Source organism: Heterocephalus glaber, unplaced genomic scaffold, assembly GCF_053883595.1.
Source record: "Heterocephalus glaber isolate CG9 unplaced genomic scaffold, H.glaber_assembly_v1.0 deba00001457, whole genome shotgun sequence".
NCBI lineage: Eukaryota > Metazoa > Chordata > Mammalia > Rodentia > Bathyergidae > Heterocephalus > Heterocephalus glaber.
The window spans coordinates 24452821-24465135 of record NW_028258305.1 but is presented as its reverse complement, the minus strand read 5'-3'; the positions used below and the strand labels follow the sequence as shown (position 1 = coordinate 24465135).

The window sequence follows — 12315 nt, the reverse complement described above, 5'->3', positions numbered from 1 at the left end:
GCAATAAAAAAGAGTGAACTAAACTAGATACCTCTACATTCCTGTTATAATGGCTAATATCCAAAATACTGACAACACGAAATACCAGACAGGCAGTTTCATAACAAAACTAAATTAATCTTACCACATGATTCAGCAGTTACACCCCTTGGTATTTACCCAAATGAGTTGAAAACTTAGATCCATATAAAAACCTGCACACAAATGTTTATGGCAGCTTTCTTCATAACTGGCAACACTTGGAAGAAACCGAGATGGACTTCAATCGATGAATAAACTGTAATTCATCCATATAATGGCATATTATTCAGCAATAAAAGCAAATGAGCTATCACACCACTAAAAGACATGAAGGAAACATAAGTACATGTTACTAAGTGACAGATGTCAGCTGGAAAGGGCCAATACCTTACTATTTCAACTATGTTACATTCTGCAAAAGGCAAAACTATAGACAGTAAAAAGATAAGTGTTTACCTGGAGGATGTGGGCAGGGAGGAGGAGGGATGAAAAGATGAAGCAGAAGATTTTTAGGGAAGTGAAACTATTCTGTATGATACTGTGTTGGTGTGATGATATCTGTCCTCACTGTACACTTGTCAAAACCCATAGAATATACGGCACAAAGAGTGAACTACATGTAATACAATATATGCATTTACTATGTCACATTGTTACTGTGTAAGTAGTTAAGGTACAGAATAGAGTAATGTAAAACATGGACTTTAGTGAATAGCAGTATATCCATATTGGTTCATCATTATACATCAAATGAATACAAAATACACAAATACAAAATACTAATAATAAACAGCAAGAGTTAGGAAAGACCAGGTATTCAGGAATTCTGTATTTTTTGCTCATTTTTTTTTATAAACCTGAAATGGCTCTTTCAAAAAAGTTTATTAGCTAATAAAAAAGGCTAAAACTATTTGTACACCCAATAGGATAAATTGCAAATAACTGTGCCGAGTAAAGGAAACCAGACCATAAAACAATATACACTGTATGTATGATTCCATTTCTATAAATTCTAGACAATGCACAGGAATCTATATCAATAGAAAGCAGATTAGTGCTTGAGGATGGGGAGGGAGAGATTACAGAGGGGAGGGAAGGTCCTCATTTTGGCTGTGGCAATGGCTTCATGGATGTATATACATGTGAAAATGTGTATTTTAAATGTATGCAATCTGTTATTTGTCAATTGTCCTTCAATAGAGGTGTTTCTGAGATGCTGAAACAGAAAGTAGCCCAGCCATTGGCTTCGCTCTCTGATAGCTGTTGGTCTGGCTGTTGCTTGTGTGAGCTGGGCTTGCTCAGGCCTCTGTGGTCATGGGGTAATTTGGCTGGGGCTAGGAGAACTCCCAACACTCTGCCCCACATCTCTAACCTCTGTCTCCCATCCTCCAGCAGGCCACATGCTAATGCCAGGGGTTCAAATTTAGGGACAGAAATGCACACCATTTGTTTGTTTTGTTTTGTTTTGTTTGAGACAGTCCTGCTATGTAGTTCAGGCTTGCCTTGAACTCACTATGTAGCAGAGAAATTACAGGTGTGTGCCACCACGCCTAACTGACTTTTAAAAATTATCTTTGTGCCCAGTGTGATGGCACACACCTGCAATCCCAGCACTTGGAGGCTGAGGCAGGAGAATTGCTGCAGAGAAGCCATTAATTGGTTTGTTAAAGCAACTAAAACATGGCATACCTTAATAATGTTTTAATTTGTATTTCTTAATTCTATTAGGGAAGTGCTTTTTATGTAATGACCTATTTTATGTTACTTTCTTACATATAATTTGGCAATCTCTTTGTCTCATTGGACACTACTTGCTATATTGATTTTATATTTGTATTAATTCTTTAGGAAGGGATAGTAAGACTTTCATAGTGACATTTGTTACATTTTCATGTTCTGTTTATATTTCTTTGGCTATTAGTTTGTTATATTCGGTTACCAAAATGTTTTAAAATAGTTTAACTTCCAGCAAAACTATTTTAAAACATTCTCCTTCAACTTCAGAGGTTATATAAGTTTAACTTCTTTCTGTAGTTGTTATGAATCTGTTTTTTCTGTTTCCTTGTAAGAACTGTTTTTGCTTTATTTTGTGGTGCTGGGACTGAACCTAAGGCTGTAAACATTCTAGGCAAGTACTCTAGCACTGAGCCATATGGCCAGCCCCTTACAACTGTTCTTAAATTACTTTATTCTAGACTATATTTATAGTGTTACCCCTACTACCAAATTAAATTTGACAACTGAGGCAAGAGTGACAGAGAAGCTGGCAGATTTGTCTAAGATCACGTAGAGAGCAAATGTGGAGGCAGGGCTTGAATCTCACTTCCTCTCACTTAAAAGTTCCCATTAGGGCCAGGGGGTGAGGGGGTGAGGAGGTGGGGGGGTGGGGGGGTTAGCTCAGTGGTTCCACCCCCTGGCCAGCAAGCACAAGGACCTGAGTTCAATCCCCGGTACAAAAAAAACACACATAAAAGTTCCCATTAAACTGTACCATGTCAAGAACACAAGGCTAAGAGAAGTGATAAAAATCTACACTTTTGTGCAGAATGTACTTTCCACTTCCATTCTCCCTTCATTTATTACTTTTTTCTAAAGCATAGGGTTAGATCTATCGATTTTGAAATAACCATTCTTTTACACATTTAATAATGCAGCAGGCAATGGGGTAGATAACTGTGAACTTACAGATGACTATGTATACTTCCTACACTCTGCGTCCAGCCTCCGTGAGCCAGTTTGTACACAGGTAAATGCAATATGGGAGATCCTTCTTTTAATTGTAAATATTTACAAACCTGACATTGTACAACCCATGCATACTTTGGTGGGTTTGCTGTTGAGAGAAAGTCCTATGATGTGATGGTTTTGAAATTCATTATGTATTAACTTTCATTGATTATTGCTTTCTATACATGTTTTTAATTGCAGGATATCTCTGGCTCCTGTCCTGTTATCTGCTTTCTAGATAGTTCATTTTCTTTTATTTTTTAAAGCTTGATTGTATAATTCACATTATATCAGCTCTGATTCTTTGTTCTAATTATCCAAGTTTTTGTCCCATATTCATATTTATGTTTTTTCAGTACTGTGTTCCATACTTTATCAGTATTGCCTATGAATCTCTTTGGAAGTAAGTAATAGTGATACCTTTGCATTCAGAATTCTTAGCTTTGTGGCCATTTTCTCTAGATTACTGCTCACTTCCTGTTCTCTTCCAGTGTTCCAGTACTTGTTGATTAAATTTCAATCTATATCTTTCTATTTTCTTCCTTTTATTTAGACATTAACATGGGTTTTTGTGAATTTGTAGTGGCTATTTCTATGAAGAATTCGCTTACACTGAAATCTACTACCTGCCTAGGAATTTCTAGGCAGACTCCCAATTCAGGGCTAACTGATTTTTTTTTCAATGAAAGAGAAATATACATTTATTATATAAAAATTAGAAAAATTAAAAAATTAAAGAACAAAATAAGTATCACTCTTAATCCTAGAAGCCAGAGATAATCACTCCGAACTGTTTCCTAATAGGACTTTACAAATACATGTGAAATGTTTTTCACATAATCAGGACAATTTGTTTATGTCATGCATTTTTCCATTCAAACATATAATATGAACTTTTTCCATGTCATTAAAAATCTTTGAAAGTCTGATCAGTGGCTAATATTCTATCACATGAATATGTAATAATTTATTTAGCTAGTCTTTTGTTTTTAAAGGAGTTATAATCAAGATTTGTCACATACAGGTACAAATTCCATATGATGAATGTTATTATGTATATCTAAAATGTTTCCAATAAATTAATTTTTAAAAATGAAAGAAAAGAATTATAATTAATTGCCAGCAATACAGCCATTTGATTTAGCTAAGCTTGTATCAATGAAGGCTTGAGTGTTTCCACAGTTCACTAGTTTATAAATAACACTGTAATTAATGTATTTTTAGATACAAATTTTTGTCCCTGTCTCAGATTATTTCCTTAAACTAGATTTTTTAAAAAGTGGAATCATTGAATTTAATGATATGGACATTCCCTTCTCTCTTTCTCTTTATTACAATGTTATATATGCTGAAAGCAAATAAATTCAGTGAAGGTAAAGTCAAAAGTCAAAGTCCTGGGTTCCTCACCCTGCCCTCTTATTCTCAGCCTACAGTCAGCTACTAGTTGAAAATTTAACCTGCATGTCTCCCTGCTTGCCATTTTTTCCTCATAACTCTGATTATCTTATACTTACTGTTGTAAAACATGTTTCCATGTCACAATATAATTTGGACATTTTTCATTTTCAGCCCAGAAAAATGAACCCATTCTTTTAGGAGCTCTATGTTGTTCCATTGTATGGATTCCCTATAATTTACTTAACTGATTCCACATGTTGTTCCTAAATATATCTTGTCAATTACATCACCCTGGTAAATTTTTAGCAGTGTAATTTCGGGGTCAAAACTTACACAGTTCATAATATATTATAATAAATAAATATATATATAAATATATATATCACCCGAAATTGTTCTATGCGAAAGTTGCCCTAGTTTATACTCTTATCATGTGCATGGGGGAGTATTAGTTCCTTACATATTTTCTGGTTCTGGGTATTATCAAATCTTCTCATTTAAGTCAAATGACATTTTTTAAATGCCATAACCTTTAAATTTAAGTATTTATTTAATTTTGAGCAAAATTTGCATTTTATGTTTATTAACCACTTATATGTTTTCTTGTCAATGCTTTGTTTGTATCCTTTGTTCCTTCTTCTACTTTTCAGTGTTAATTTGTAAAGTAGGTTTCTATATTATGAAAATTACCTTGGCAGCTATGTTACAGATATTTTACTCTCATTTGTCATTTGCCTTTTTTCTCTGTGGATTTGTCTGTTCCTTTTTAATTTCTGGAATCAAATGTATTGACCTTTCCTTTTGTAGAATCTGGTTCTCATATTTTGTATTATTATACTTCGAAAAAATTTTCAGCTCCAAAGTTTTTCTTTAAATACATAGATTTCTGTCTAGCGCTTCAACAGGTTTTGTTGTTGTTGTTGTTTTGTGTTTTGTTTTGTTTTGTTTTGTGGTACTGGAGATTGAATCCAGAGCCTTCACACTGAGTTACATGCCCAGCCCTTTTTATTTTTTATTTTGAGACAGGATCTCCCTGAGTCACTGAAGTGCCCAGGCTGTGCTTGAACTTTGGACCCTCCTATCTCATTCTCCAGAGTCCTGGGGTTACAGGTGTGCACTACCATGCTCTCCTGACAGCTTTAATTTTTGGTTCTAAATCTCATTCACAACTTGGATGTGGTGACACAAGCCTGTAATCTCAGCACTCAGGAGCCTGAGGCAGGAAGATTGTTTTGATTTTTGAGGCCAGCCTGGGCTGCACAGTGAGTTCAAGGCCAGCCTAAACTACATACCTAGTGAGTTGCTGTCCAAAAAACCCCAAAGCCCCAAAGAAAGCAATCTGATTCACACAGAATTTATTTTTGATTTAAAGTATAAAGTAAGTTACATAGCTTTATTATTTTTTTCAAATAGCTAGCTGTCCAGTATCATTTACTAAATGATCTTTGTTCACTCAAATTTGAAATGTTGACTTTCCATATTTTAAATTCTGTTGTATACTTCCTTATATTGGAGGCTAATTTCTCGTGATTCCAATCTGTTTAATTTTTTGAACTTTTTTTTAATCTCAACTCTTTATTTTTCTGGAGTTTTTGCTTCAAAATCTAGTAGAGCTAGCCTTACTTTATTGCCCTGAAAGATGTTAAAGATCATTATATAAAATACAAGGATGATTATGTCGATATATTTTGGACCCTTACTAGCACTATTTTAGCTAAGGGTGGCCTTGAACTTGTGATTTCCCTGCCTCAGCCTTCCAAACACGGGGACTGTAGGTATGCACCACCACACTTAGCTAATTCTGAAAATTCTTTGCCAATATGATCGAAACTACTTTTTATTTCTCTGACATTAGTGAATTAGTCGGTGTGAAATGTTTGTTTATCTTTTTTCTGAATTTTCAGTTGACATTCATATTTTTTAATTGACATGAAATTCCATATAGGTATATATATTTAGCGATATAAGGTATATATAATGTTTAGTGTTAAAGACAGATTCTTTGGCCGTGTGTGTGTGTGTGTGTGTGTGTGTGTGTGTGTGTGTGTGTTATCCAGGGTCCTCCCACTGAGCTACAGGCCCAGCACTTTTTTATTTTTTAAGACAGAGTCTTGCTAAATCATTAAATTTCTCAGACTTGAAATCTTCTTGCTTCAGCCTCCCAGAATCCTGGGATTACAAGCATGTGCCACCATGCCTTGCTTTTCTGACATATTTATTTTTTAAATCTATTTTTATCATACAAATACATGCTACTGTTACAGACATAGCAATATAATAATTAAAAAGGCAAACAGTATTGAGTTCTTAGATTGATTTTCTGTTATCTCCTGAGACATACCTTGTAGATATTATATGCGCTGTTTGGACTTCTTATCACAACTGTGGAGGATTTTAGTTCTTTTCTATTCACTTTTATTCCTCATATAGTTATAGTACAATTTTTGTTCAAGTGAATGAGTTGATCTTTTCATTAAATTTTGCACTGCTGGTCATTGGTAAACCAAGTAAGGTCCTTTGATGATGGGTTCAATCACTTGACATGGTCAATATCCATCTACTCTGACCTGTGAACATGCCGATTTTTTTTAATCATTCAGCCTAACTGTATTAGTCAGCTTTCCTGTAGCTGAGACAGATACCTGACACCCTCAACTTAAAGGAGGGAGGTTTCTTTCGCTCATACTTGCAGAGGATTCAGTTCATGGTTGGCTAGTTCCACGGCAGAAACATGATGGAAGGGTGTGGCAGGAGAAAGCTGCTCAGCTCATGGCATCTGGGAAACAGAACAAGAGAACAAAGTGAGAGAAGAGAGAAAGGGGCCAGGAACCATTTAGGGTATCCAAAGTCACACTCCATGACCCACTCAGACACCCTCAGAAGGGTGCTTTACTAATCCTCTAAGCATTTCCTAATCCAGTGATGTTAACAAACCATGATTAACAGGCACATTAACCTTTGATGTAGGTTTTATTTCTCTTGGAGTTAATAGTTGATTCATTAAAAAATTTGCATGCGTTTCTTGAACTCTTTAGTTAAAACTTACTGTACCTTTCAGCAGGTTCACCAAATGCTCCTCAAAAATGGTGTTTATTCTTTGACATATTTATTGCAAATATATTTCCCAATGTTCTTCAATTAATATGCTTTGTGATATTTTAAATACAAAAAATCCTAGCAAAACAGAAAAGAACCAAAAAAAAAGAAATCTTATTTGTAATTTCCTTTATTATTAAATAAATATCCTTCTTCCAAAGACCAGATAATTATTCCAAACTATTTTCAAAAGCTTCCAGTTTGCATGTTCTGGAAATGGAAACTGTTATTGTTATTTTAAATAAAATGTAGAGAAGATGAAAAAGAATGATTCTGTCTTGAAGACATAGTGCTATAATGTGGAGTTTTTGTGCTATTTTTATCATCGTACATTTAGAATTTGAAGTTTTATTATTAAAATACTTCTATAATTTAAAATTATTTTAAACTGTAGGTATTTTTGCACATCTTTTTTTCCAAATAGTAGCTGAACTTCAAGAATTAACTTCATTTGTGAAAATTACCATTATGTGTTTGAAACACAAAGTTTTATCATGATATAAAAGTTAAATTCCTTTGAGTTTTAAAATAGTCAACATGCATAATTAATAATGGGGAGAGATACCACTTATTGGAGGCATTCAGTGAGCCAAGTATGAAGATTTACTTATTAAAAAAAATAAATTGGCTAAGATCAAGTAGCTCATTCCTCTGTACAGTGCAGTGTTTCTAAAATTCCACAAACAACAACAGCATTAGGGACCCAGGTAACTTTTCTCTTTTAAAAGGCTGGGTGAGGCAGGGGTGGGGTTGGGGCTGGGAGTGAGGGAGTTCTCTTATCTGATAGAATGGTCACAGGGCTGTATCAAGTGACACTGCTTAAAGGAAATCTTGAATCATCACACTCTTAAGGCTACAGTCTTCTAGGAAAGCACTTCCAACCTTAATGCAGTCTCCTCAGCCTTGTGAATGTATTTGGTGCTTGTCAATGATTAAATAACTATTTGGTGCTAGTATTGAGAACTACTTCCCTCTAGTAAAGCACATGAACTTGCTCCCCTTCTCCCCCGACCTTATGGAAGCGCTTCTAAGAATGGGAAGCCACATCCTTTTCTAAGTAAGACTGAGCACACCTGGAGTGAGGCTGAGCATACACATGGAAGAATCTAGGGTTGGCCTGAACTGAAATAAAATGAAATTGACTTCATTTAACAAAGTGTGGTTCTCAGCCTCCAGGCCCTCTTTGTGTGGGTTTATGGGAAGAGAGGAGACGGGGGACCTTCAAAACAAAAAACAAGCTGAGCATGGTGGCACATGCCTGTAATCCCAGAACGTGAGAGGCTGAGGCAGAGGATCACTCCAGTGTCAAGGCCAGCCTGGGCTCCATAGTGAATTCAAGGCCAGCCTGGGCTACATAGTGAGACCCTGCCTCAAAAAACAAAACAGAACAAAACAAACAAGCAAAAAACCAAAATATAAAACAAAGGAAAAGCCTTGCTTCCCCTTGCAAAAAATTTTGCACTCTCCGAAGTGCAGTATTTAAGATTTGTTTCTTTTTCTTATACTTAGCTAAAAAGAGAAGTTTAAAGTTTGAAACATGTTGGTAAAATAGACTTAATGTTTATCACTTTAACCATTGTTAAGCTTAGGATTCAATGGCAAAGTACATTTACATTGTGATGTCACCACCACTACTGTCCATCTCTAGAAAATTTTCTTCATCCCAAACTGAAATTCTGTACCCACTGAAACATAATGCCCCATGAACCCCTCCTTCAATCTCTGGCAGCCCCTATTTTCAGTCTCTGTAAATTTGACTACTATGGGTACCTCATTTAAGTGGACTCACGATACTTTTCTTTCAGTGTGGCTTACTTCACTTAGCATCATGTTCTCAAGTTTCATCCATGGTGTAGCACACATCAATATTTCCTTCCTTTTGAGTCTGAATCATATTCCATTGTATGCATATTCTACATTTTGTTTATCCATCTATGCAATGATGGACATTTAGATACTTTCCACCTTTTAACTTTTGCTACTAGAAACAATGGTATACTCAACCAAGTAACATCACTTGGAATGGAACTCTGCCTCTTCTTCCAGGTGGGCTCCTCTAACAGTGTTGTTACTGTAGCTACCACCACCTCCCACTATAAAAAGAAAGTTTTTAAAACCCCCTTCACCTTTACCCTGTCTTCCTTGGCTCTGGACTTTGTCCAGCCAGGTTTATTTATAAACCATGCAAAGCTCATTAAGGACAAAGCACTCAGCAAAACCACCTGTCCACCCTCCTCTCTACAGGAAGGCACTCAGAAGGGCTACAGCCTGGAGACATTGCTGAAGGCAAAGGCAAGGGAGACTCCATCAGGATGAGTATGAAAGGATGTCAGACAAACAATGGCTTTGTCCAAAATGAAGACACCCCAGAACTGGAACTGGATCCCATCAGCTCCGTGGACAGCCCACAGCACCAGGCTCTGAGCATCATGGGCCCAGAGGAGCTCAGCCTCCAGGGTGTGCGGCCCTATGCTGGGATGCCCAAGGATGTGCTGTTCCAATTCTCAGGCCAGGCCTGCTACCGAGTGCCCCGGGAGATCCTCTTCTGGCTCACCATTGTGACTGTGGTCCTGCTCATTGGGGCTACTGTGGCTATCATCGCCGTCTCTCCAAAGTGCCTGGACTGGTGGCAGGCAGGGCCCATGTACCAGATCTACCCAAGGTCTTTCAGGGACAGCGACAAGGATGGGAATGGAGATCTGAAAGGTGCGTGCTCCTGGCCAAGTCAGGGAGGGGCCCACGATGAGATTGGTTTATGGCCTTCTCTTCTTGGAAATGGAAATATGCCTGGGCTTCACAGAAAGCACATTCCTGTGTGACTGGTCACTCAGGTGTCTCTTCATTAATGACATTTAAAAAACCACTCAGCACAGCCCAGCAATTTTTTCACTTGATGAAAGACTATTTGCCGAAGGCCTCTGAGTAAAAAAGAATGGTTTAATTTACTACCCACTAAGTATAGATGCTTGTTTGGTCATCAATTCTCACTTCTTACCCAGGGTAGGTTTCCTCTGAAAATTTGTTTCCTGCTTTCTATGTACTTTACAGTGGGAATCCAAGTGACAGCTGGGAATTGCTTTACCAGTGTATAATGTGGTTTGTTTGGCAGTTTGGTAGATAGTTTTTTAGTAAAGCATAAATATTTGCAAAGAATTAAGCAGTGTCTTTGAAAGGTGGAGGAGGCCGAGTCTTGGACCATGCTGAGAAATGAGAGGAAGGGGGAAGAGGGCATAGCAGTGTGTTGGTTGTTATTTGGATGAAGGATTAAAACAATATGCATATAAGTAGAAACATAGAAGTGAAAATTTATTTTTTAAAGTTAAGCTAATAATATCTTGGAGAGTTATATATATTGAATGTCCTTATAATTCAGTGCTCTAACCAGACCACTTTCAGTTGTAAAATTGTGCTGGGTGTGGTGGTGCATTCCTGTAATCTCAGCACTCAGAGGCTGAGGCAAGAGGATCTCCTGGAGTTTGAGGCCAGGTTAGGCTACATAGTGAGTTCAAGGCCAGCCAGAACTGCACAGTGAGACCCTGTCTCAAAAAAGGGCATAAAATGGGATTGTCTTCAGCAAATTGGTTGGTATATTCACCTTAGTTAAGAGCAACAATAAAAAAACAAATAAATAAGCTAACGGGCAAATTTTCAATGATTATTTGAAGAAAAGAAAATAAGATAATATGATAGAGTGTAGAATGTGGGAGTGGGTTTAATCCATCTTTAAAATGTTGTGCATGAACTCTTGAAATCTCCAGATTTTTCTTAATAACTAATGAAAGGCTTTTCTTTTGCACATTCATATCATTTTCTGCTTTTCTCTATTTTGGAGTTGCACTGGGGATCAAACCCTGTGCCTCGCCTGTGCTAGGTACTCAACAACTAAGCTTCATCTCCAGCCCCATTTTCTCTTTAAAAAAATTGTATTGTGACTTTACTAGTTAAAGAATAGTATATTTGCTTTCCAAGGTGTGGCCCAAACTCAGTGCCTTTATTTAAGCTCCCTGCCTGGAGCACAGCCCCATCCCAGGTTCCTGGGGTATTTGGACTGCGGTTACAGCACCTTTGTTTCAGCCTGGGAATGGCTTCCCTTCTCTGTCACATGACCCCAGCACCTGCTGCCTCTTACACACTGCATGCTAAGCCAAAGTGGTGTTTCAACTGAATACAAACCAAAGCCCTAAATCTAGAGATAAACTGTTTCCTGGCCCTGCCTTCCTAATCTCCTTCTAGATAAAACCTAAACTCCCACAAACATGACTGTCTCTGGTCATCTCTTACATTTTTCATTTCTAATAAATAACTTGTCCTGGAGGGAGTGGTTGCTGGCTGTAATCAACAAGCATTGGTCCTCAAGGTTGAGGGGATTCTGTCATTATTCTTATTATAAAAAAACCATTCCAGGTATGCTTAGTTGTGGTGATTGCTTTCCATCCCTTGGAGGGTGGGGCTGAGAGCCCTTGTTCATTTTGTGACTGTCCAGCCCCTTTGTTTTCATCAACAGATTCCCATGTGCTGTGCTGTGTGTGTGTGTGTGTGTGTGTGTGTAGTGCTGGGGATGGAACTCAAGGCCTGGCACATGCTGAACACATATTCTTGTTTTTAACATATATCACATTGCTGTTCTGGCTTAACTGAAAACCTTCTGTCCCCTCTTGATACTTTGTGATTGAAGCACAGGAGAACAAAAAGAAGCAGCTTTTGTAGGGGAAGATTCCAGAGGGCAGAGACTTGCTTTGTGCTTTGAACCAGTGACTTCCAGCTGGTTGTGGGATCTGTGATTTGCCATGGGAAGCCACACAGATTACACAGAAAGTTGCTGGAGATTGAATCCTAGACCCAAGTCTCTGAATCTGAATTCTTGATGCTGAGCTAGAAGTCAAAACCACACTGTCTGCTAATTATCTTACAAGGCTCCAAGTACAGAATTTTACTTCCGTATCTCTTCCCAGCCAGGCCTAGAATTCTCTTCTGTATCAATTCTTGGCTTCTTGTATAAGTGAACAATGAAAAAGGTCCAATTCTGCTGCTCTAAAAACACTCTGAGAATGGTATAAAAGATTCTTTACCTTC

The 12315-nt window shown here is 37.4% G+C and overlaps 1 protein-coding gene across 1 annotated transcript in view; it reads left to right on the top strand.

Moving 5' to 3' along the window:
• Window positions 1-9435: 9435 nt before the first annotated feature.
• The window catches only part of Slc3a1 (solute carrier family 3 member 1), a 33629-nt gene continuing 30749 nt past the window's right edge, over window positions 9436-12315 (top strand). Inside the window, exon 1 of the mRNA XM_013070211.3 lies at window positions 9436-9948. Coding sequence (XP_012925665.3) covers window positions 9555-9948 — 394 coding nt within the window. The 5' untranslated portion in view covers window positions 9436-9554. The remainder of the gene's footprint in view (window positions 9949-12315) is intronic.